Source organism: Bos mutus, chromosome 5 (assembly GCF_027580195.1).
Source record: "Bos mutus isolate GX-2022 chromosome 5, NWIPB_WYAK_1.1, whole genome shotgun sequence".
In the NCBI taxonomy this organism is placed as follows: domain Eukaryota; kingdom Metazoa; phylum Chordata; class Mammalia; order Artiodactyla; family Bovidae; genus Bos; species Bos mutus.
The window spans coordinates 109,838,917-109,864,647 of NC_091621.1; the positions used below are offsets into that span (position 1 = coordinate 109,838,917).

Here is a 25,731-nt window from a genome sequence, read left to right on the forward strand (position 1 = left end):
AGGTAGCTTCCTATGGGAGATTCTTCCAGTGTCATCAGCTGTGGAAAACTCCAACTCAAAACACTATCAATACCCGTTCTACTGTCTTGAATTCTTCTTCCAAAAGACTGAAAAGCTTGAAGTTAGGGATTAGTCAAACTCTAATAATGCTGGCCACGGCGACTCGTCCCAGGCAGCAAGCAAGCAAGAGCAGCCATTTGAGTTGAGAAGATAACATACCCAGGTTTAGGGGTCTGAAAACACAAAGTTTAGTGAGCAAGAGACGGAGTTCCAAAGAGCCTTCAGTTCCAAGGATCTACTTGAGAGTTAAGAGACAACTTCTTGTTCCTGTTTGCAACCAAATCTGTACAAATACAGCTAGGAATCTGGAACAAGAAGTCATCCAACTCCAAAGGTTTTGATCAGTTTTTTTCTTCTGGAGAAATTGCTCACCATTAAACTACCGCACAATTGCACTCATCTCACATGCTAGTAAAGTAATGCTCAAAATTCTCCAAGCCAGGCTTCAGCAATACGTGAACCATGAACTTCCTGATGTTCAAGCTGGTTTTAGAAAAGGCAGAGGAACCAGAGATCAAATTCCCAACATCCGCTGGGTCATGGAAAAAGCAAAAGATTCCAGAAAAACATCTATTTCTGCTTTATTGACTATGCCAAAGCCTTTGACTGTGTGGATCACAATAAACTGTGGAAAATTCTGAAAGAGATGGGAATACCAGACCACCTGACCTGCCTCTTGAGAAATCTGTATACAGGTCAGGAAGCAACAGTTTGAACTGGACATGGAACAACAGACTGGTTCCAAATAGGAAAAGGAGTACGTCAAGGCTGTGTATTGTCACCCTGCTTATTCAACTTCTATGCAGAGTACATCATGAGAAATGCTGGGCTGGAAGAAGCACAAGCTGGAATCAAGATTGCTGGGAGAAATATCAATAACCTCAGATATGCAGATGACACCACCCTTATGGCAGACAGTGAAGAACTAAAAAGCCTCTTGATGAAAGTGAAAGTGGAGAGTGAAAAAGTTGGCTTAAAGCTCAACATTCAGAAAACTAAGATCATGGCATCCGGTCCCATCACTTCATGGGAAATAGATGGGGAAACAGTGGAAACAGTGTCCGACTTTATTTTTTGGGGCTCCAAAATCACTGCAGATGGTGACTGCGGCCATGAAATTAAAAGACATTTACTCCTTGGAAGGAAAGTTATGACCAACCTAGATAGCATATTGAAAAGCAGAGACATTACTTTGCCAACAAAGGTCTGTCTAGTCAAGGCTATGGTTTTTCCTGTGGTCATGTATGGATGTGAGAGTTGGACTGTGAAGAAGGCTGAGCGCCAAAGAATTGATGCTTTTGAACTGTGGTGTTGGAGAAGACTCTTGAGAGTCCCTTGGACTGCAAGGAGATCCAACCAGTCCATTCTGAAGGAGATCAGCACTGGGATTTCTTTGGAGGGAATGATGCTAAAGCTGAAACTCCAGTACTTTGGCCACCTCATGCGAAGAGTTAACTCACTGGAAAAGACTCTGATGCTGGGTGGGATTGGGGTCAGGAGGAGAAGGGGACGACAGAGGATGAGATGGCTGGAGATGGCTGGATGGCATCACTGACTCGATGGACGTGAGTCTGAGTGAACTCCGGGAGTTGGTGATGGACAGGGAGGCCTAGTGTGCTGTGATTCATGGGGTCGCAAAGAGAAAATCACTGCAGAAACTGACTGAACTAAACTGATCCTACATATATCTCCATTAGATAAAAATATTAAAATCCCAGTTTGTCAGAAGAGCCAATTATGGCATTATATTCTAGAATAATATTGATATTTAGACTCTTACCAACTGGCTCTTCCAGAAGGAGTTCAAGTTCAGAATGTGCTTACACCTGATGGTATGCGTTAAAAAAAAAAAAAATGCCCTTCTCACTACAGGGCTTTACCCATTAAAAATATATATTAACAGAGAAGGTACTACTTTTTTTTTTTTTTTTTTTTAAGAAATGTCAGATCTTTTTTTGTTTGTTGATTTATCTGTGGCTGTGCTGTGTCTTTCTGCCATAAGGGTGGTGTCATCTGCATATCTGAGGTTATTGATATTTCTCCCGGCAATCTTGATTCCAGCTTGTGTTTCTTCCAGCCCAGCGTTTCTCATGATGTACTCTGCATAGAAGTTGAATAAGCAGGGTGACAATACACAGCCTTGACGTACTCCTTTTCCTATTTGGAACCAGTCTGTTGTTCCATGTCCAGTTCAAACTGTTGCTTCCTGACCTGTATACAGATTTCTCAAGAGGCAGGTCAGGTGGTCTGGTATTCCCATCTCTTTCAGAATTTTCCACAGTTTATTGTGATCCACACAGTCAAAGGCTTTGGCATAGTCAATAAAGCAGAAATAGATGTTTTTCTGGAACTCTTTTGCTTTTTCCATGACCCAGCGGATGTTGGGAATTTGATCTCTGGTTCCTCTGCCTTTTCTAAAATCAGGTTGAACATGGCAGAAAGTGAAGAGGAACTAAGAAGCCTCTTGATGAAAGTGAAAGAGGAGAGTGAAAAAGTTGGCTTAAAGCTCAACATTCAGAAAACTAAGATCATGGCATCCAGGTCCCATCACTTCATGGGAAATAAATGGGGAAACAGTGGAAACAGTATCAGACTTTATTTTTTGGGGCTCCGAAATCACTGCAGATGGTGACTGCAGCCATGAAATTAAAAGACACTTACTCCTTGGAAGGAAAGTTATGACCAACCTAGATAGCATATTGAAAAGCAGAGACATTACTTTGCCAACAAAGGTCCGTCTAGTCAAGGCTATGGTTTTTCCAGTGGTCATGTATGGATGTGAGAGTTGGACTGTGAAGAAGGCTGAGCACCAAAGAATTGATGCTTTTGAACTGTGGTGTTGGAGAAGACTCTTGAGAGTCCCTTGGACTGCAAGGAGATCCAACCAGTCCATTCTGAAGATCAGCCCTGGGATTTCTTTGGAGGGAATGATGCTAAAGCTGAAACTCCAGTACTTTGGCCTCGTGATGTGAAGAGTTGACTCATTGGAAAAGACTCTGATGCTGGGAGGGATTGGGGGCAGGAGGAGAAGGGGACGACAGAGGATGAGATGGCTGGATGGCATCACTGACTCGATGGACTTGAGTCTGAGTGAACTCCGGGAGTTGGTGATGGACAGGGAGGCCTGGTGTGCTTCGATTCATGGGGTAGCGAAGAGTCGTACACGACAGAGCGACTGAACTGAACTGAACTGTGCTGTGCTGTATCTCCATTGCTGCTCTCAGGCTTCCTCTGGTTGCAGTGCACAGGCTTCCCGTTGCCGTGGCTTCTCTTGATGTAGAGCACCAGCTGCAGTAGTTGCAGCTCACGGACTTATCTGCCCTGCGGCACGTGGGATCTTCCAAGACCAGGGATCCAACTGGTGTCCCCTGCATTGCAAGCCAAATTCTTAACCACTGGATCACCAGGGAAGTCCAAGGAGGTACTTCTTTAAGAATCTGAAATCACATTTTAGAGAAGGACTTCCTTATCATGTTTACATCCTTTTTCTGAAGACAGGTTAGAACCTAGGTTCAAATCCTAGGTCCACTACTTACTAGCTATGTGACCTCAAACAAATTAATCTGTGCTTCCGTTGTCAGCACAAGGAGAAGTATGAACTTAACAGGATAGTTCACAGTAAATCAGCTAATATAAGTAAAGCACTTAGAACAATGCTTGCAAGCCTCAATAACGAATCTTTTGCAAATATAACTTTAATCCTTAGGTGGGTTACACATTATAAAAAATTCAAAAGTTGCGTCAATCAGGGCAGAGGACTCCCGATCACACAGGCAGGCACATAACCTGCTAAGTGCTAGTCTGTACAGTCACTGGTTGGTGCGTGCTCCGTCACGTCTCTTTGCGACCCTGTGAACTGTAGCCCACCAGGCTCCTCTCCACGAAATCTTCCAGGCAAGAATACTGGAGTGGGTTGCCATTTCTTACTCCAGGGAATCTTCCCGGCACAGAGCTCAAAACCCAGACCTCTTTCTTGCCTCTCTTGAACTGGAGTGCAAATTTGGAGTGCCTCCAAAATCTGGAGGCAGATTTTTTACCACCGAACCATCTGGGAAGATATCACTTGTGTTAAGCCCAGCCAAGATTTAACACCTAACTAAATTGCAGTTTCAGCCTCTATCAGGAGTAGCATCTTTAATTAATCACTACTGAACTACTCTGCCTGATAAAACCCTTGCCTTCCTATAAGGGAATGTGCCCTTCCAGCAATACAATCCACTTTCTTCTATTAAAAACCTTCCATTTTGCACAACTTCTAGGAGCACCTTTCTATTTACTAGCTGGGGTGCTGCCAGATACATGAGTTGTTTAATAACTCAATTAGATTTTCAAATTACTCAATTGAACTTTGTGTTTTAACAGTGAGTTCTGTTGAAGCAGAATTAAAGAAATGACCGAATCGTTATTTTTTTTATTGTTTTTCGAACTTTCTGAACAAAAAATTCAAAAAGAAAAAAAAAAAGCGGGCGGCGGAGATTCATGCGAGACTGAATTCATCTTCCTGATACACACACTGCTCTCAAGATAGACCTAGAGAAAATTCAGAGGAAAACTCTATGGCCACCACCATGGACCAGACGGGAACCTGAGGCAAAAGGACGGTGGTCTGTGAGTAGCAAGCCGAAATTCGACACCAAGGAACTGAAATAGGGCTGTACACCACTTCAAACTCGGCTCGCAGCAAGGAACTCAGCACGCAGGAGCTCCTGGAAAGTGACGGCGGTCGGGCCCACTAACCAAGAAACTCTGCGCCCGTCCGCGTCAGTAAAGTGCTATGAAATAACCTGGGAAACGGCGTGCTAGACAAACATAAAACGGTCGGCGCAGGTAAGACTAGTCCGGGTTCGCGCAAGCAGTCAGCCCCAAAAGCACGGTCAGAGAGAGCGGACGGGTGGGAAGAGCCGCTAAAGTGCAGCCGCGGGCCGGGTCGCCGCCCTGGAACGGAGCCGACGCCCAGGGGAAGCGAAGGGCGGAATAGGCACCGGGGCGGGACTCGCCGGGCCGCCTGGCCAGCCCAGCCCCGGAAGGAACAGAGCCGAGGAACCCGGCACTTAGCTCTTCCTACGGCGAGCTAGCGCCGCCGCCGCGGCTGCCGCGGCCGCCGAACTCCCAACCCCGCACCCCTAGGAGACCCACCGCAGCCCGCACCCTGTTAACGGGACCGCCACCGCGGCCCAGAAGCCGGCGCCGCTGACGTCACGCTGACGTCAGACGTGACGCCGCGGCTGGGCGGGAGCGGGGAAACGGCGAAGGAGGGCGTTTCCGGAGCACGCGCCGGGCGGGGACCGCTGACGTCGGGCTCAGGTGCGTGCGCTCCCCTGCCCGCCCGCCCGGAGCGCGACCCAGGTGGCGGCCCGCAGCTCCAGGTGGCGGTCGGCAGCGGTGAGAGGGCGAGCGGCGGCGCGGCAGCAGGCTGTCCGGGCGGCGCGGGGACCGGGGTTAGGGGAGCGGCGGGAGGGCGGCTCGGGTTTTGCACTCACGTGACGGGGGGGAGGTTGGGGTGGGGGCTACGAGCTGGGTGGGCCCAGGCCCCCGAGAGCGAGGCGAGCTGTCCGGCCCCACCCCTGACTGGCCTGCGCGTCGCCGCGAAGGACCTTCCCTGGGGCTGGGGCTGGGGCCGGACCCGCCGCGCCGCTTCCCGGGGCAGCCCGGTCCTCCGCGGTGGCCCGCACGACCGCCGGAGCTGACAGGAGTTGTCTTCTCCGTAGGGCCGCGTCGAGAGGGTGAGAGTTCGCGCTTTCCGAAGGAACTGCGTCCGTCTCGGCCTCTCGAGGTCCCGCCGCACCCAAGAGGATGGAGAGCCTCCCCCGAGGCCGCAGCAGGGCCCGCGAACCCACGCCGGCCAGCCCTCGTTAGCTGCTCGAAATTTGCGTTTTATCCGCCGCTTAGGCCTTGTTTCCCAAGCCAGTGACTTCGTGGTTCCAAAGAAATGGAAGAAAAGGAGCGATGTGACCGATTCCATCCGGTCGTCCTGCCTTGAGGCCTGGTTGGCATTTGCAGAGAGAAAATACAACAAGAAAATCGTTGGGTTTTTTTGGAGGGGGTGGAAGAAGGAAAACAAGGTCTTTGATTTTACATGGTTTTTTAAAACTTCTGCACTTTGACAGTGGCGGTAAAATACACTAATCCAAAAGTTAATTTTTTGTTGAGAAGAGAGGGATTATTTTTCCTTTTGAGTCCAACCTTTTCTTCTCCCCGTGACAAAGCATAAATCATGGACACCAGAAAGTAAGGTGGACCTCAGGAAATCTCAAAAGACTGAGAAGCTTACATTCCTCCTCAGGAGGGAAGGGTGGGGTGTTTTTAGCCCTCTCTGGAACCTAAAAGGAAAAACATGAGTTGCGTGCCATGGAAAGGAGACAAGGTCAAATCTGAATCATTGGAGCTGCCCCAGGCAGCACCCCCACAAATCTACCATGAGAAACAGCGCAGGGAGCTCTGTGCTCTGCACGCCCTCAATAACGTCTTCCAGGACAGCAATGCCTTCACCCGGGAAACGCTGCAAGAGATTTTCCAGAGGTAGGGAACTCCCCTTCTCGTTCGGGTCTTCATACATATAGTTGTTGCTCTTTCTGAATTTCTGTGCATGGGGCAACTTCTCTGCTGCATAAACCTTCAAACTAACAGGTCTTATTAGCTAGATGCTGTTAGCAGGTGTAAGGGACACAGGAATGGGAAAGAGAATAATCAGGACCATTTACTGAGCACCTCCAGTGGGCTAGGGTCAGTGCTAAGAGCCTCAGTGGTGTTATCTCAAGTGATCCCCTCTACAGTCCATTGGAATGTGTAATTATTTCCATTTTGTGGATAAAGACAGGACTCAGAGGAGTTCAGTAATTTGCCCAAGGTAACATAACAAGAAATGAAGCCAAGCTTAAATCCAGGTTTGTTGCTGTGCTGTTGACCACGGTGATATTAATGCCGCTCAAGTCCTGCCCTCAAGGAGTTTAAGAGTTTAGAAGGGGAACCAGATAGGTACACACTCAATCACCTGTCATCAGAGTTGAAATGTTGTGGGTTCCGTAAGAAAGTTCTTGCACAATACTCAGCTTCTCTGTGAAGCCATGTGCTGGCCTTGGTGCTTTTTATATGGTGTTTTGTTTAGCTCTCTTAGTTGATTTACTGTCTCTTTTTTACTGATATAGAAAGAGAAGGAAAGGTCAGGTAATGTCCAAACAGCTTTGAAGTAGCAAAGCTATAATTTGAGGCTGACTCTAGGTCCTCTCCCCTTTCTACTTCATTCCAGATGGCCTTTCTTATCTACTTTGCAAAGTGCTACCAGACAGGTTGATAGAAGTTCAGCTTTTTTCTCTCAGCTTTGATGTTTTAAAACTTTTCTCTCAAAGAGTTTGAGAAATGGTTCGGCAGTGTCTGGATAAGCAGCATGTCTGCAGTCCATAGCAACTTTGGCAGTGAGCCTGTCTCACTACTCTAGCTACTAAAGAGTTATCCTGCTCAGTTCTCAAGTGCGAAGAAAGCTCAGGAATTCTTCAAGCAGTGCATATTGGCAGTTACAGAAGATCCTTCTCTGACTCCATTCAGAGATGAAATTATGGCCCCAGGAGGGCCTGAATTACAGCTGAGAGCAACCTATCTGGGGTGATTTTTGAAGCATAGGTATGGACCATTTACCCTAAAAGAACCATAGGCCCTCTTTTAAAAGAATGTTAATCTTGGTGTGCTGACAAAGTTATAATGAGGGTAATTATTTTCCAAGGTCAATAATAACCATAGTAATGCCTTAGCAGGGCAAATGTGTCCTTTGCATCATAGCCATTACCTGGCAAGTAGAATGAACTCTTCAGGCAACAGGGCCCTGGGAGATGAGATAATTTGTCTCAGATTGCTGGAGGCCAGTCCTTTAGACTGCTCCCATTTGGCTAGCCATTAATACATCTTCTACTCCTGATTGAATATTTGCAAATTATTTCCTAATTGAAGACTAGGGAGAAGGAAAAGACCCCGAGTGCTTGAATGTGCTTAATACTTTGAACTCTGACAAGCTTACAACCTTATTAGGAGTGATCCTAGGAAACCAGAATTCACCTTAAGCAATTTACCCAGTTTCACTCAACTAGCAAAAGTCAAGTACAAGATTCTGTGTGTCCATTTAGAAGTTTTTCACAGATAAATTTGGCCCGGGTCAACATGATGATAACCACTAACACAGATGAGCGCTCACTCTGTACGAGCACTGTTCTGACTGCTTTCCTTGTGTTAACTTGCTCCTGACACCCATTTTACAAGGTAGATCCTGTTACTTCTGATTTTTCCAGATGAGGGAACATAGACCTATTAATCGCAGGATTTGGACCCAGGCTTTGTGAATGGAGGACCTGCTTTCCTAACTACTCTGCTCCTTCCTGAATATTGGGAAGGGATGTCAGAGCAATTATATCGTCAGTAGCCGCTCACCCTTCTAGGAAGTTGGGCCTGGGTCTGAAGATGTGGACTGTGATTATAAGCTGTTCGTGGATAATAGCAGGACTCTTTCAGCTGTGTTTTCCCCGATTGAAAGAATGCTAAATATTTGCTAAACTCACATAGAACCAAAGTTCTGTTCTGGCTTTTGAAGCTTTAGCAAGTTGTACTGCATTCTCCAGTTACCTGTCAGCATGATGTAAATGTCCATGTAAATACGAGAATATTTGTACCTTACCACTCCAGAGGTGGCATTCTGTACAGAGTATTTAACATGGGAAGATTCTGTGTGGATACACAGAAACAAAGAAGTGTGAAAGGAATCAGAGCAGGGGAAAAAAAGGGAGAAGAGGTGAGGGAGAGAGGATGGAATTTTTTAAGCAAACATTTACTAGCTGCCTGCAGTGTGCCAGGCACCACTCGGCACTGTAAAGAAAGCAAGCTGAACAAAACTTAGCCACGGAGAAGTAATACAGCTCAGAACTGTACATTGACCCAGCTTGAGAATAGATTTAAGTGAATTAGAACTTTGGAATTTAGAGCAGTTTAAAGGGAAAAAGATAATCTGTTTGGATCTTAACAGAAAAGAGTAATGTTGACAGTAATGTTAACTAGATAATTTAAAATTCCCAGATCCAAAGTTCTGTGCTGTTTTGAAGATGTTGATAAATGGTAGCAATGGGGAAAAGTTTTTGATTAATGCCATTTGTTGAGAGGAAGTTCATCCTTGTAGTTGAATTCTAGCCAGGTAGAAGAAATACAAAAGCAGGGTGGAGTTTCAGTGCAGTTGTGGGTATGAGATGACTCATGGTAGAAATGGAAACGAATAGGGATTTGGAAAGGACTAAGCTAATGACAGCAACACAGGAACAGGGAAGAGACAGTCAGGTGTGACAGGCTCAGTCAGGATTTGAAGATAGTGGTCATGATTGTAGTAATAGCAGAGAGGTTGTTGGAAAGGATGAACAACTGAAATTGGAGAAAAGATCAAACTATAAGGGATTATAGATACTGGTGAACATCCTGTACCACGGAGAAGCCCTTCTACACCCCCCCCCCCCATTAAAAAGTCCCTGAGCACACATTTAAAGGAAGGAGCCACATTTAAAGGTATGGTGGTTGTAAACTGAGAAAACGTGTTGTTGAGTGTTAACCTCTAGAGATTTAAATTTTCTTATCCAAGGGCCAGGCAGACTCCTCCTGCTCATCGCCACCACCTACAGAATCCTTTGGTGTGCCTGGCCCTGTAATCTGTGCTTTATGTATTTAAAAATTTTAAAACACGTTAGGAGGTCCCAGGCCATATTTTCTAAGGTCACACCTCTTCAGAACTGATAAAAAGGAAAAAATTGAGAGAAAATGAATCTTCATGAAATGTTTCCACATCTCCTTTTCATTGAAACCTGAAACATCACCTTAGACAAACACAGAACCCATCTTTTCACTTGTGGATGACTTCACATCTCATGGCTCTTACGTCTGCCTTGGTGACAAAAATGAGAGGCTAGTGTATAGTTCAGAATCTCTATGGAAATTATTAAGACAGTCTTTAACAGGAGTTTGCTGCGGAATCTCAAGAAAACATTCCACTGAGACAGAGTAGAATTCCCATGGGATTCAGCGGGAGCAGGTATTGCGGTATCCAGGAGACTGTTGAGTGTAGCTTTAGGTTTAGAGGTGGATTCCTAGCTCTGCTACTTACTAGCTGTATATGACTGTACAAGCCACCCTGACCTCTGTACCTCAGCTTCCTTGTTTACACTGTGGGGCTAATCTCAAGATTGTTGGAAGGATTACGTGATAAATCTCTTAAAAGTAGCTAACACAGTGGGCACCTGATTATTGTTAAAGTAGAAACAAGTACTAGTTTAATGGGCACAATGGATAGATCCCATTTCTTCAAAATATTTTTTATCTTTTTTTTTTTTGGCTGCACCCAGCCTGCAGCAGCTTAGTTTCCCAACCAGGGATTGAACCCATGCTCCTGAACAGGAAGCACAGAGTCTGAACCACTGGGCCACCAGGGAAGTCCCTGGATTCCACTTACTCAAATGACCTCTCCTCTAGGATTGAGACGGAAACCATTCTTGGCCTTCCCTATATTGATTGGTTTGGCAAACACATGGTTATTCAGTTGCTAGTGCCCAGCTATGAGAGATACAGTCACCCCTTCACTTTGGGCATTTATTTAGCCACTCCTTCATCGGCTATTTCACTGGGCAAGTGTGAAATTACTGAATTCTTCAGTGGTCCTATAAGATAGGAATAGTTCCCATTTTACAGGTAAGCTAACAGGTGTGGAGATTAAATCTCAAAATTGATACTGATGCTGCTTGGATGTGAACTCAAATACGTGTGGTCCTTAGATCGCTCTCTTTTTTCCTACTACGTTGGAGTCAAGAAGGGTTTCATGGAAAAGGTTGGGTATTAGGTGGAACTTGAAAAAGCTTTAGGATTTAGCTCGGAACAAGGACGAGGCTAAAGAAGAGAGGCCACATGGCCATGGTACCTGAAGTACGCTAAGCCCCATGAAAGGGAAAAGCACATCAAGTGGGGCTGCGAGGGTTAGAGCTGGCCAACGAGGCAACTGGCTCCATCGGCAGCTCTTACGTAAGTAATTGAAATGACACTTTGGTGAATGTGGCAGGAACATACAGGCTGAGTAGGTGGAAGGAGTGTTTAGAAGCACGGAGGTCAATTTAGGAACCTGTTTCAAAATATCCAGGTGTGAGATGAGGGCCTCCAGTTAGGGGGAGAGAGTAGGAATAGACAGGCAAGGGTTTGAATCTGAGATAGAAGATGTAGGACAAGGGGAAGACGCCCTTGGAAACTCTAGTCCTCGAAGATGCACTTCAAAAAACTGCAGTCAAGGATGTTTGGGAACTGAAACATTTTACTACCCACCCTCCCCAAACCCCACCCCCAACCCCTGTCTCCTCGAGACTCAAGGTAAATATTAGCATTTTAGGGGCTTCAAGGAATCCTGCAGGAAACCTATTTCTTTGATTCACTCAGCTACTGTATTGAGCACCTTCTGTGGTCCTTTGGGAACACACTGAGGGGACGGCACAGCACTCAGGTTCAGGCCTGGTAGGGAGTTAGGTGGTAAAAGAGGTGGAAGACTTGGCAGTTTCTCTACTGGGACCTTCATGCATCTACTGGCTGGAGACTTCACTGAAGGTCGAGACGCTATTGAAAAGTTGGTGAAGGAAAGCAATTCGATATATCTTGAGGTAGGCTGTCTCCCATAGGCTTTCTCATTTGATCTAAGTGCCCAAGAATGCACTGAGAGCCTTTATCCCAGAGCCTTTATCCTATCAAGCTACATTTTAGACCCAAGCCAAGGGACTTGGCTGGCCTTTCCTCTTAGTAGCCCACAGGCAAATCAGAAAACATGTCCAGTAGTAACCTGGGCTGTAATTAAATTGGAGCAGGTGGATGTAAGAGGAAATGACTGGGAGAAAGTTAAGGTTGGCCAGTCAGAAAAGGTCTCTAGGGCAGTAACACTTGAGACCCACATGATGAGGAGCAGGCCGAGTGGAGATGTAGGGGAAGAGCATTCCAGACATTGGAGACAGTGAGTGCAGAGGCCCGAAAGAGAGAGAGAGCTTGTGTGTCCAGGTAGTAGACAGAAGGTCTTTGTGCTGCGAGGTAGTGATGAGGTCAGCAGAATCCTAAGGGTCTTACAGACCTGCCAATGTCATTTAGATCTATTTAAGTGCTTTGGGAGCCTTGGAGGCTTTAAGCAGTGGCAAGAGTATGTTGGAAAAATACCAGTATGGTTGCTGTGTGTAGAGTCTAAGATCTCTTAAGTTTTTAGAGTTGACTGCAAGATCTGATTCTCTTCTGGAGATGGCAGTTAGCAGCCTCCTAGATAGCCGCTTTCCACCTGTATTCCTGAGGAACTCACGACGCTTCCTTGGGGTGAGAGGTGTGCTGCCCCTGCCTTTCCGCAGGTCCTGGCCTGTGCGGCCTGCGAAAGCAAATTAATAGGATTGGAAATGCCTCCAGAACTGACCTTATCTGAAGACGGAGGAGTGGCTAAAGAGGCCTGACCCAAAGATGGCTTAAAGCCAGCGGGCGAACCAGACTGCAGTTGAGTTTTGCTTGTCTGGTGGCAAAAATATTTTTTCAGTTGGCGTATTTTCTTTCAGATTCCAGTATTTCACACACATGTATATTTGGAATACCTTTAGGTGGTTCATGCATTTCAGGTTAATACTGTTTTTAATTGCTTTCCCTGGGGCCCCAGTTGATACATTGATGTTACCTGTGTGTAGGCCTTTATTTAATAATTAATAATTACCAAGTATGCAGGCCTTAAATAGAAAGCATTTAAATTGTAAAAAATAAAACTAATGACAGATACTACCTATGCAAATCAAAATATCAAATACTATTTTCTAATGTTAAAAAAAAAAAGGCTGTATCAAAGCAGGAAGATCAGCAAAGAAAATTTCAGAAAAGGGAAATCTGGGGATTTCATAAATGAGAGATTTCTTTCTTTATATCCATTGAATTCACTATAGACGCACTTTCTAAATGGCAGGCAGATAGGCGCCACCACTGCTGAATTACCGTTTTGCATCAAAAGATAAATCCCTAGGACAGCAGGAGCTCAGACTACAAAATACTTTAGTAAAAAACTGGTTACATTAACTTGAGTGGACGGCAACGGGCTTCCAGGGGCAGTGGTGTAAAGTGTCTTCTGTCCCTGCCAGTGTGGGGCCAGGAGGGCTTGGGCTGGCCAGCCAATCTCAGCTTCCCTCCTGTCGCATTTGCAGGTTGTCGCCAAACACCATGGTGACCCCCCACAAGAAGAGCATGCTGGGAAATGGGAACTATGATGTGAACGTCATTATGGCAGCACTTCAGACCAAAGGCTATGAAGCTGTTTGGTGGGACAAGCGCAGGTAATCGAACCAGGCTTGACTTGAAGGGATCTGACGCTCAGCTGGAAAGGAAGCCGGGGTGGGGTTACAGCCGGGGAATCCTGGGGAGTGGCTGACACTGTGGAGCCTGACTCCGTTTCTGTTCTACAGGGATGTTGGCGCCATTGCTCTCACAAACGTTATGGGCTTCATCATGAACCTGCCCTCCAGCCTGTGCTGGGGTCCCCTGAAGCTGCCACTCAAAAGGCAGCACTGGATCTGTGTTCGAGAGGTGGGAGGTGCCTACTACAACCTGGACTCCAAACTGAAGATGCCCGAATGGATTGGAGGCAAGAGCGAGCTCAGGTACCTGTGTGGCTGGTGTAGTGGCAGGTTGAACTTACCTTTGGGTATTTGACAAGGCAAGTGAAATTCCTAGCTCTGTGGATCCTCTCCCTGTTGTTACTTAGAATCATAGGGTCTTAGATTTAAAAGACCTGAATCTTCCATGGCCCCAGAGGATGTTAAGTCCCCTGGTAGAGAAGTGCCATTACCTTGGATGCTGGCTTTCTGGTTTGGTGGGACTGCCCTTGTAACATTCTCCAACTTAGACAATTGTGACAGTATAGCTGCCAGTTCGGAGAAGGGAAGACAGACATTTGGGCCACAGAGGGCTAAATTTTTTTAGGACCAAAGAAGAAACCTTTTTTTTTTTTTTTTTACAATTAGAAGTTCTTTAGAATACTTGGGGCTCTCTTCCTCACAGAACTGGCTACTGTTGGCAGTAACATATGAGGATGAGCAAAAGTTCAGATTGGAAATTTAACTGGAAAGATTGAGAGGTAACCAAACGTGGAGTGCCCCAAGAACAAGACGACTAGATTGTGTTCAGGACTGCCAAGGGTATAAATAACAAGGTTACTGCCTGGCAGTGAACATGTGGCCCCAAGACTGGCATCTGCAGTTTTACTAGCATTTCATTTTCTCTTTCATCTACCCTTTTTTTCATGTAGGAAGTTTCTAAAACATCATTTGCGAGGAAAGAACTGTGAACTCCTGCTGGTGGTACCAGAAGAGGTGGAGGCCCATCAGAGTTGGAGGGCTGACGTGTGATGCAGTCCTACCCAGCCTTCGGCACCTCGGCCCCTGAAATCCTCCGTGATGTGCTGCGGCCTCTGCCGTGGGTCTGCCCTCGCCACTTCCCCAGACATCTCATCGGGTTTTTTTTCTCATCGGGTTTTTTTTCCCCTCTGATTTGACAGTGCAATAGGACAGACACGTGGACTGTTAGAAGAACCAACCAGCGTTACTCGCTCCTGGAAAAGGAAAGCGGGAGCTCTGTGTGCTTAGGGCGAGCTGTGGAGACCTTGGTTTTATTTTAAAGAGAAGGAAGGTGGGTCTCAGCTGCCTCTCCCGGCTTCTGTGAGGGCTTGGCAGAGGCTGTGCTGGAGTTCACTGCTGCTCTGACCCCCGGGGGACGCTGCCTCCCCGTCCCCTTCCCTGGCAGCCGGTGAATTTGAACACAGTCCAGACAAAGCCCATGGGACTGGCTTGAAGGCCTCAGAGCAGGAAGGCCTCTCAGGAAACCATCTCCAGAGCTGCAGCAGCCGCACAGCAGGCTGAGTCCAGCCCTCAATGCCACCCTGACCCCATTTTTAGGAGTGGTTTATGGTCGTCCTTGAAGTTTGATAATGAAAAGTTCTCTAATATTTCATGCCGGGTGGTTGAATCCTGCAATATTCTAACATGACAGGGTGAGCTAGATACCTAAGAGGATGTGGCCAGAGCCAGGCTGGGGACAGGCATGGACAGCCTGTCTGCCTCACTCCAGCTTTGTCCCCGCCACTTCACTGCACTGGTTTAGAAGGTTTGGGGACACAAGACAGGCCAAAGGGCAGTTTTCCCAGCTGACCCACCCCGGCAAAATCAGAAAAAAATAAGACTGCCTTTACCATCAAATTCTACTAGTTTGAGACAGTGTTGGGCAAGGGAAGTATTGTGAAGCTAAGCCCTCAGAGATTTGGAGCAGCTCAAATTAGTAGAAGTCTTAGGCTTGGAGTCACTCTGGTGACCAGAAGCAGGGCCCTCACGTTGGGTAGATATGTGCATTCTGCTTAGGACCTGGGTTTGTCATCTCTCTGGAGTTTCCTTTACAGATCAACTGAGAATTGACCCCCCCTACCTCTTTAAAGAGCTGTAGGCCACTTTTCTCCTGGTAACTTTGGAAAACAGGAGAAGTGTTAGACTACACCGCCTGTCACCAAAGGGGCCGTGGTGGTCTCAAGGCAGGGGGGCAGGCAGGGGTGGCCTGTTCAGCCCTTCACAGATCAGTGGTCTTGGCAGGTCTGAGAGCTGCCCCACTGGCCAGACTCCTCTCCAGCAGCAGAGCCAGCCTGGGGCTTGCATGTCCAGCCTGAGCAAGCTTAACGGGATGAAGCTGAGGCTTTCTCCCCACTGTGACTGGAGTGCATGTTTACACCAGCACCTCTTCTGCACATGTATCTTCAATCCCACAAGGCCATTTTTTTAATGCTGAGTAACAGAGGCCACCAAGCAACTACTGCGTTTCACCCTCTCAGCAAGTGGCCGCAGTCTCTTCTGCACCATTTTCTACACCAGACCTGCTTGGCACCACAGGGAGCTCGTCACCCCTGCACAATGACATTCCAACCACCACCAGCCAGAAGTTACAGCCAACCTTGCTGACTGTCACAAGCAGGACCTTGGGTCCATTGGCACGGTCAGTGATGTAAGCCATCTCCTGGGAGGAGGAGGAAACTCCTCACCACCAGTCTGCTTGGGCCTGTGCAGACAGCACTTCAAAGGAGTCCTCATGCACTTGGAGTCCATAAGCCAATGGGATATGCAAAGACGCTTAACCATTTCAGGGCTGGTTCCTCTGTTCATATCCAATTCTGGTGCTTAGGAACAGGGACCTATGCTGATGCCCAAGGGCAGAAAGCCCCACTTCCTTTAAGGAAGTGGGCAGGCCTGACCCTGATGCCCAGTAAGGGGCAACCCTAGGCTTTTTGTTTTTTCTTGCTTTTATTCCTTTTTGTTGGCCTTGTGCTGGGTTTGTTTACAAAAGATGTATTTTGTTTAACCAAATATTAAAAATGGAAAACTCCATAAATTTCACGTCTGAATTCTGTAACTATGTATATTTTAAAAAGTGAACTTTAGCTTTAAAAGGCATTCACAACTGCTCTAAGTCCTCTTTTAGAGACATACTTTGCTTTGGTCAAACCTCTCACTTCAAAAAATCCAGACAAAAGATTCACCAAGTACGACTTGATTCAAAAGAAGTCTAAGACATTTCTCAATTTAACTTAAAAAACTAGGCTCCACAATATGAAGAACCCTAACCTTCATCTAAGTACAAGTTTTCTTTATTGACAAGTAATATATTTTTCCCTGATTAACAAGTAGCATTTCAAGAGGGCCTGGAGGCCCCAGCATCAAGTACATTGCAGGATTCTAAGTAGGACTGTCTAGATTTGAATTCAGATCAGGCATTTTCTGTTCAGCCCGGAGCAGATCATTTTAACCTTTCTGGGACTGTTTTCTTGTAAAATGAGAATACTACCACCTCCTAAATTGTATAATAAGGTTCCAGCAACCCACATGAAAGGCTTAGTATTGTTACTAGCACAATGCCAATAAAAATGTATGTTAAGTGGAAAAACTACAGAGTGCAAAGAGCTACAGCTGGATTCACTATTAAGAGCTCATCAGCAATTACGGTTGATCCTCAAACAGCACAGGTTTGAACTATGCGGGTCCACTCTATACATGAAATTTTTTCAGTGAATACTACAGTACCACAATCTGTGGTTGAACTGCAGACCCACACAGGGCCGTTGAAAAAAGAACTGCACAGACTTGGTTGCATGGAGGGTTAGTCCCCCCAACCCTTTATTTTTCAAGGGTTAATTGTATTTTTTAAAAAAGAACAAACCCAAGATGTACTTGCTACCTTCCTATTCCCAGACTAGAAATCAATACTGTCATTCTTTACAAGTCCTTTATAATTTTTTCTTTTTTTGGATTTGCTGCATGGCCATGTGGAATCTTAGTTTCCTGACCAGGGATCAAACCTGTACCCCCTGCAGTGGAAGTGCAAAGTCCTAACTACTGAACCACTAGAGAATTCTCCAGGTGGCTCAGTGGTAAAGAATCTGCCTGTCAATGCAGTTACAATCTCTGGGTCAGGAAGATCCTGGCAACCCACTCCAGTACTCTTGCCTGGGAAATCCCATGGGTAGAGGAGCCTGGCGGGCTATAGTCCATGGGGTCGCAAGAGTCAGACACGACTTAGTGACTGAAACGTCGTTGTAGACTGCAAGTTCATGAACCCAGTCCTCTGTTGCCAGACCTGAAAGTGACTGCTGCAACTCAGAGAGGGTCTTGAACAAAGAGGAATTTTTTTACCTTTTTGGCCTTAAGGGGTCAATCAGTATTAAATGGTGGTGCTGGCTTAGGTGAGAGAAAACATGAGGGGCAGCCTTTGTCCTGCTAAAATGGTCCAAGTAATTTCCGGGTATGTATCACAAGCACTTGGAAGATATTTTTCGGTTGGAATCATTTTTTTTTTAATATTTAAATACAAAATGTGAGCACTGACTTTTTTTTCCTTTTTAGACACATATACACACAAGTCTAACAGCCGAAATATTGGAGGAAATGAGCTCCTGCTCTGTCCTCCAGTCCCCATCTTGTGGCTGAAGCTGCCAGCCCTCCCTCCATCCTTTCCAACATACACAGAAATTCACAGTGGCTGCTTTGCAGCAGAGCTGTAATTAATGCATTTTGTATTTTATCTTGTGTGCACATCCCTCCCCAACATCTCCATTCTATTAACGGTCAGGAGCATATCCTTCTCCACGGCATCAGTTCCCACCCCAGCAAGGGAATAGTGAGATCTTCCACCAGGAGTAATTTAGTGAGGGGGGGTGGGTGGCCAGAGCTGGTGTAACCGTCTGCGTTGCTGCTCTCTGGTATCAGCATTGAGAGAAGAAATAAGTCAGGACAGTGGAGGGCACAGCTGCAAGTGAGGAGTCTCTCCATGAGCCAATGTGGGGAGAATTCCCGCCACCAGGTTTATAGAGCCATGTGCCAAAGTTTAAAAAAAAAAAAAAAAAATCCAATAATCAGCAGTTCAAACACTATTGAATTTTCAAACTTCTTCCCACCAAGACAGGTCAAATATAGCAGTAGCAATCTAGATTTTTCCAGGAAGTGAAGGTAGAGCCCCCGGCATTCCTCCTGACAGCCCTGTATTAGGCCCTAGAAGTATCTGGAAAAGAAAAGGAGGGGTGTAAGGCATTGTACAGACCCAAGGGTCTCATTTTCATCATACCTGTCTGGGCAGACGAAGTCTATGAAAACAATGTTGCGAAAATGGTACCCAAAGGGCTTGGGCCAGATCCCAATCCTGCATGGCACATTAGCTGCCCTACCTAGGTGCCGGAGGAATAAACAAACTTGTGTCGCCACTATTGGCAAAAAGCCCAGGGTCTGGGCTCACCTGCCGTTGCTGCAGCTGCTGCTGTTGCTCCATCTGTAACTTCTCAGTTTCAAAGACGACCGGAAGAACCAGGATCATGAAGGAAGTGGTTCCAATCCACAAGGCTGCCCTGGAAAACCTGCACAGGGAGCATGAGCGTGACGGCGAGACAAAAACAGCTTCCCCAAGAACGAACTAGTAACCAAACCTCTCACCCTGCACACACTGATGTTTTTGATAAACGTGTTCTACCCAATCCCTGCACCGTGCTCCTGCCACAAGCAGGAGGAGCAGTCTGGGGGCTGTACACTTAATAAGAGTCTGAACTGAGTTCTCACAATGCTGCTTTTATTACACATAATCTGATCCTCACAATGACCCCCCACCCGATAAGAAGCCTCACTTTACAGAAGAGAAAATCAAGACCAAGAAAGGTTAAGGTGGCACCAATCCGAGGTCACTCAGTGATCGAGGTGGCCTCCAACCCAGGTCTGCTGCTTCCAAAGCCCGTGTTCATTCAGGGCACCTCGGTCACGCCAGGCACATCCCAATGTCTTGACCCTTGTCCCTTACCTGTACATTTTTTGAGCCACGAAGAGGGAGAGATCAAAAGTGGCTCCAGCCGCGGACCGGACCCTCTCCGGGAACATCTCCGTCAGACCCCACAGTCTCTCCGAGAGGGTTTCATCTAGCTGTGGTGGAGGAGGCGTGGATATGGGCCGAAGCTGCGGCAACCACCCCCGACGCCGGGACACCCCGGTCCAAGCAGGGCCTCACCCCGCCTCCAGGAGACGCCTCCGCTGGGACCTCTCCAGGCTCCGCGATGCGCCTTAGTCCAGATTCCGCAGCACGCGGATCCCACACCCCCACTCCCTGCCCACACCTCCCAGCCCCTCTCTGCCCTGCGGCGCTCAGTACCTCCTCGTCGTCTTCCTCCTCCAGCTCCTCCTCAGGCTTCTCGGCATCGCCTTTCGGAAGCAATTCGTCCGCGGACAGAGGCGCCCCAGGGCCGGCGGCGGCGGCAGCCATGGCTGTGAGGGGGCACCGGAAGCGAAAAAGAAGAGGCGAGTGCAGCGACGACGGCGGATAGAGCCGCTCTTCCGGGAGCCGGAGCTTGGCGGACTGGGGAAGAGCGCCGCCGTCTGGCGGATTGACTTCAGTTCAGTCAATTCAGTTCAGTCGCTCAGTCGTGTCCGACTCTGCGACCCCATGAATTGCAGCACGCCAGCCCTCCCTGTCCATCACCAACTCCTGGAGTTCACTCAGACTCACGTCCATCGAGTCAATGATGCTTCACTGGCCTTCAAAAGGCAGACGGGAACGTGACACAACTGGAAAACTTGTTAAGGCAGAGAGTCGGGTGTGCCCGCGCTAATTCTGTTCAGTGGACTTAGGGTGAGTCTGGAAATCTGCATTTTATTAATAACAAGCCTCCCAGATATCACACTTCAGTTCAGTTCAGTCGCTCAGTCGTGTCCGACTCTTTGCGACCCCATGAATCGCAGCACGCCAGGCCTCCCTGTCCATCACCAACTCTCGGAGTTTACCCAAACTCATGTCCATCAAGTCGGTATATCACACTTAGGCCAACACTAGAAAGCAAAATGGCTGTCTGGGGAGGCCTTACAAATAGCTGTGAAAAGAAGAGAAGCGAAAAGCAAATGAGAAAAGGAAAGATATAAGTATCTGAATGCAGAATTCCAAACAATAGCAAGGAGAGATAAGAAAGCCTTCCTCAGCAATCAATGCAAAGAAATAGAGGAAAACAACAGAATGGAAAAGACTAGAGATCTCTTTACGGAGAAGGCAATTGCACCCCACTCCAGTACTCTTGCCTGGAAAATCTCATGGACAGAGGAGCCTGGTAGGCTGCAGTCCATGGGGTCTCGAAGAGTCAGCCAGGGCTGAGCAACTTCACTTTCACTTTTCACATTCATGCATTGGAGAAGGAAATGGCAACCCACTCCAGTGTTCTTGCCTGGAGAATCCCAGGGACGGGGGAGCCCGGTGGGCTGCCGTCTATGGGGTCCCACAAAGTCGAACACGACTGAAGTGACAGCAGAGATCTCTTCAAGAAAATTAGAGATACCAAAGGAACATTTCATGCAAAGATGGGCCCGATAAAGGACAGAAATGGTATGGACCTGACAGCAGCAGAAGATATTAAGAAGAGGTGGCAAGAATACACAGAAGAACTGTACAAAAAGGATCTTCACGACCCAGATCATCACGATGGTGTGATCACTCACCTAGAGCCAGACATCCTGGAATGTGAAGTCAAGTGGGCCTTAGAAAGCATCACTACAAACAAAGCTAGTGGAGGCGATGGAATTCCAGTTAAGCTATTTCAAATCCTGAAAGATGATGCTGTGAAAGTGCTGCACTCAATATGCCAGCAAATTTGGAAAACTCAGCAGTGGCCACAGTACTGGAAAAGGTCAGTTTTCATTCCCATCCCAAAGAAAGGCAATGCCAAAGAATGCTCAATCTACCACACAATTGCACTCGTCTCACATGCTAGTAAAGTAATGCTCAAAATTCTCCAAGCCAGGCTTCAGCAATACGTGAACCGTGAACTTCCTGATGTTCAAGCTGGTTTTAGAAAAGGCAGAGGAACCAGAGATCAAATTCCCAACATCCGCTGGATGATCGAAAAAGCAAAAGAGTTCCAGAAAAACATCTATTTCTGCTTTATTGACTATGCCAAAGCCTTGACTGTGTGGATCACAATAAACTGTGGAAAATTCTGAAAGAGATGGGAATACCAGACCACCTGACCTGCCTCTTAGGAAACCTGTATGCAGGCCAGGAAGCAACAGTTAGAACTGGACATGGAACAACAGACTGATTCCAAATAGGAAAAGGAGTACGTCAAAGCTGTATATTGTCACACTGCTTATTTAACTTCTATGCAGAATACATCATGAGAAATGCTGGGCTGGAAGAAGCACAAACTAGAATCAAGATTGCCGGGAGAAATATCAATAACCTCAGATATGCAGATGACACCACCCTTATGGCAGAAAGTGAAGAGGAACTCAAAAGCCTCTTGATGAAAGTGAAAGAGGAGAGTGAAAAAGTTGGCTTAAAACTCAACATTCAGAAAACGAAGATCATGGCATCTGGTCCCATCACTTCATGGGAAATAGATGGGGAAACAGTGGAAACAGTGTCAGACTTTATTTTTCTGGGCTCCAAAATCACTGCAGTTAGTGATTGCAGCCATGAAATTAAAAGACACTTACTCCTTGGAAGGAAAGTTATGACCAACCTAGATGGCGTATTCAAAAGCAGAGACATTACTTTGCCAACAAAGGTCCATCTAGTCAAGGCTTATGGTTTTTCCAGTGGTCATGTATGGATGTGAGAGTTGGACTGTGAAGAAGGCTGAGCGCCGAAGAATTGATGCTTTTGAGCTGTGGTGTTGGAGAAGACTCTTGAGAGTCCCTTGGACTGCAAGGAGATCTAACCAGTCCATTCTAAAGGAGATCAGCCCTGGGTGTTCTTTGGAAGGAATGATGCTAAAGCTGAAACTCCAGTACTTTGGCCACCTCATGCAAAGAATTGACTCATTGGAAAAGACCCTAATGCTGGGAGGGATTGGGGGCAGGAGGAGAAGGGGACCACAGAGGATGAGATGGCTGGATGGCATCACTGACTCGATGGACGTGAGTCTGAGTGAACTCCGGGAGTTGGTGATGGACAGGGAGGTCTGGCGTGCTGCAATTCATGGGGTTGCAAAGAGTTGGACATGACTGAGCGACTGAACTGAACTGAACTGAATCCAGTTTCATTTCCCTGAGGGCTGTATTTGGTGGGAGTAAATTAGAGAGCTGGAGATTTATTGGTCTTCTGGGAAAATGTGAAGTTAACAATCTCAATGTATTAACATAAAGGTGAGTTAACACTCAAGTATCAGACATCATTTGTGTCCGAAGGTGGGTGTTTGGGGGTGTTCATTTAATCCTCAGATCAACCTACAGGTGCTATTTCCCCCATTTTAGAAATGAGATCGAGGCACAGCACAGGGTTGCTGCAAGTATTCCTGAAGGATGGATTTCTAGAAATGGGTTTCCTGGACAAAAAGTTGTTCACTCAGTCATGTCTAACTCTTTGTGACCCCATGGACTGCAGCACTCCAGGTGTCCCTGTCCATCACCAACTCCTGGAGCTTGCTCAAACTCATGTTCATCCAGTTGGTGATGCTCTCATCTCATCATCTGTCATCCCCTTCTCTCCCTGCCTTGAATCTTTCCCAGCATTAGGGTCTTTTCCAGTGAGTCAGTTCTTCACATCAGGTGGCCAAAGTATTGGAGCTTTAGCTTCATTCCTTCCAATGAATATCCAGGGTTGATTTCTTTTAGGATGGACTGATTGGATCTCCTTGCAGTCCAATGGACTCTCAAAAGTCTTCTCCAGCATCACAGTTCAAAGGCATCAATTCTTAAGCGCTCAGCCTTTTTTTATCATCCAGCTCTCACATCTGTACATGACTACTGGTAAAAACAAAAAATTAAGATCATGGCATCCAGCCAAAAAGTGTGAACATTTAAAATTTTGCTAGGTATCAGGTAACTGCCCTCAGAATTACAGTATCATATACTTTCACACGGAGAAGGCAATGGCAACCCACTCCAGCATCTAGCCTGGAAAATCCCATGGACGGAAGAGCCTGGTAGGCTGCAGTCCATGGGGCCTCGAAGAGTCAGACAGGACTGATCGACTTCACTTTCACTTTTCACTTTCACGCACTGGAGAAGGAAATGGCAGCCCACTCCAGTGTTCTTGCCTGGAGAATCCCAGGGACGGGGGAGCCTGGTGGGCTGCCGTCTATGGGGTCGCACAGAGTCGGACATGACTGAAGCAACTTAGCAGCAGCAGCAGCAGCAGCAGCATACTTTCACAATAATAAATGGAAGTATCCTTTTCTCCAAATTCTCCAAATTTTAATTTTTTGTCTATACAATGGATGAAAATTCTTCTTTTTATAACGTGCCCAAAAAGTTAACATAAGGGAAATTTAATATACCTCTTTAGCCAACTGACTGTGGAACCACAGACTCTCAGGACTGGACAGTCCCAATCCTTCTTTCATATTAGGCCATGGAGGGACGGGGACTCAAGAGATATACCTAGCCTTTGAGTTATGTAGGAATTCAGGTCCCCACGCAGGAGGAGGATTGTAACCTTAGGCTGAACACAAGATTCCTGGAGAACTGCCCTGTTATCTCACCACCAACCAATCAGGAGAAAGTCTGCACAGGATGGAAGATAAGGAAGACTGATCCCCTCCCCAAATGACTGTCCCTTTAAAAACTGTATGGTCAGCAGAATTTCAGAGTTGGCTTTGGACATGAGCCTGCTTCTCCCCAAGTTGTTGGCCTCTTGAATAAAGCCACCTTTCCTTTCCAACCAAGACTTGTCTCTGAGTACTGGCTTTTAAGCAATGTGCAGCTGAACCCAGTGTTTCCCCAGTGGCTCAGTGGTAAAGAATCCACCTGTAATGCAGGAAACTGAGGTTCGATTCCTGGGTCAGGAAGATCCCCTGGAGGAGGGCATAGCAACCCACTCCAGTATTCTTGCCTGGAGAAACCCATGAATGGAGGAGCCTGGCGGTCTACAGTCCACAGAGTCGCAAACAGTCGGACGTGACTGAAGCAACTGAGCATGCACGTGGTTGAACCTGAGTTCAGTAACAGGCTAGCTCTACAGAAATAAAAGATCAGCTTAATAGCCCAATGCCAATGGCATCTGGGGCTTCCCAGGTGGCGCTAATGGTAAAGAACCCATCTGCCAATGCAGGTTAGGCATAAGAGACACCAGTTTGATCTCTGGCTGGGGAAGATCCCCTAGAGAAGGGAATGGCAATCTACTCCAGTATTCTTGCCTGCAGAATCCCATGGACAGAGGAAACTGGCAGGATACAGTCCATAGGGTTGCACAGAGTTGGACACAACTGAAGCAACTTAGCAATGGCATCTGATTTCTTTTACAGGTTCTTTCAAAAAATGCTAGAAGACCAATATTCTTGAAGGGTTGAGAAGGCCATCTTGTGTGGAATCTACAGATATCATTGACTCTGATGAAATAAAATTCATACTATAGAAAGATAAGAAAAATTTAAACATAAAATCCTCCTTTGCCTTTGGGGCCTCCTCCCTCCCCTTTAGCATGTATTGTGACTGTTTTAACTAGACCTCCTTGTTGCTGTTGCTTAGTTGCTAAGTCCTGTCTGACTCTGCATGTCCAACCCCATGGTCTGCAGCACACTAGGCTTCTCTGTCCTCCACTCTCCTAGAGTTTGCTCAAATTCATGTTGATTGAGTTGGTGATGCCATCCAACCATCTCATCCTCTGTTGTCCCCTTCTTCTCCTGCCCTCAATCTTTCCCAGCATCGGGGTTTTTTCCAAAGAGTTGGCTCTTCAAGTCAGGTGGCCAAATATTGGAGCTTCAGCTTCAGCATCAACCCTTGCAATGAATGTTCAGGGTTGATTTCCTTTAGGACTGACTGGTTTGGGAGACCTCCTTGGGAGATAGATAGACTGCCTGAGGAAGGGTCACAACTCTTTAGGAGGTAGGCTTCCTTTTTTAAAGAAGTTTCTACTGTTTTATTTTTGGCCTTGAGCCACGTGGGATCTTAGTTCCCAGACCAGGGATCGAACCTGTACCCTCTGCGGTGGAAGAGCAAAGACTTAAACCACTGGACCCCCAAGGAAGTCTAGATAATCTTCCTTCTTAATCTCATAAAATGCAATGATGACCCATTGATCTGGATGGTGTCAACTGTCCATAATACGGGCCTTATGGGACTTCCCCAGCGGTCCAGTGGATACACCTCTGTGCTCCCAGTACAGGAAGCCAAGGTCTGATCC

At 46.8% G+C, this 25,731-nt stretch overlaps 2 protein-coding genes across 4 annotated transcripts; one reads left to right on the forward strand and one right to left on the reverse strand.

The window, feature by feature from the left end:
* Positions 1-5,171: 5,171 nt before the first annotated feature.
* JOSD1 (Josephin domain containing 1) lies at positions 5,172-17,425 on the forward strand. Of its 3 annotated transcripts, none has more exons than XM_070371566.1 (5): positions 5,172-5,442; positions 5,769-6,579; positions 13,266-13,394; positions 13,524-13,718; positions 14,366-17,425. In XM_070371566.1, exons 2-5 carry the CDS (start codon positions 6,395-6,397, stop codon positions 14,463-14,465), a joined length of 609 nt encoding a protein of 202 aa, XP_070227667.1. In that variant the 5' UTR covers positions 5,172-5,442; positions 5,769-6,394; the 3' UTR covers positions 14,466-17,425. The 3 variants fall into 3 exon arrangements, with proteins under 3 accessions (XP_070227667.1, XP_070227668.1, XP_070227669.1); XM_070371567.1 differs by having other exon boundaries at positions 5,172-5,364; XM_070371568.1 differs by lacking the exon at positions 5,172-5,442 and adding an exon at positions 5,480-5,498.
* Positions 17,426-17,919: 494 nt separating this feature from the next.
* Positions 17,920-19,935, reverse strand: TOMM22 (translocase of outer mitochondrial membrane 22). The gene is made up of 4 exons (XM_014479332.2): positions 19,777-19,935; positions 19,432-19,550; positions 18,880-18,997; positions 17,920-18,648 (listed from the first exon to the last, which is right to left on the reverse strand). The coding sequence occupies exons 1-4, from the start codon at positions 19,885-19,887 to the stop codon at positions 18,574-18,576; spliced, it is 423 nt and encodes a 140-aa protein (XP_014334818.2). The 5' UTR covers positions 19,888-19,935; the 3' UTR covers positions 17,920-18,573.
* Positions 19,936-25,731: the final 5,796 nt, after the last annotated feature.

What these genes read in the sequence shown, in the direction of transcription:
- JOSD1 (XM_070371566.1), top strand. Translation starts at nt 6,395, where the DNA reads ATGAGTTGCGTGCCATGGAAAGGAGACAAGGTCAAATCTGAATCATTG. An exon ending in GTTTGGTGGGACAAGCGCAG is followed by an intron (nt 13,395 to 13,523) that starts GTAATCGAACCA and finishes TCTGTTCTACAG; the next exon opens with GGATGTTGGCGCCATTGCTC. An exon ending in GGAGGCAAGAGCGAGCTCAG is followed by an intron (nt 13,719 to 14,365) that starts GTACCTGTGTGG and finishes TTTTTCATGTAG; the next exon opens with GAAGTTTCTAAAACATCATT.
- TOMM22 (XM_014479332.2), bottom strand. Translation starts at nt 19,887, where the DNA reads ATGGCTGCCGCCGCCGCCGGCCCTGGGGCGCCTCTGTCCGCGGACGAA. An exon ending in GTGGCTCAAAAAATGTACAG is followed by an intron (nt 18,998 to 19,431) that starts GTAAGGGACAAG and finishes CTCCCTGTGCAG; the next exon opens with GTTTTCCAGGGCAGCCTTGT. An exon ending in AGCAGCTGCAGCAACGGCAG is followed by an intron (nt 18,649 to 18,879) that starts GTGAGCCCAGAC and finishes TTTCTTTTCCAG; the next exon opens with ATACTTCTAGGGCCTAATAC.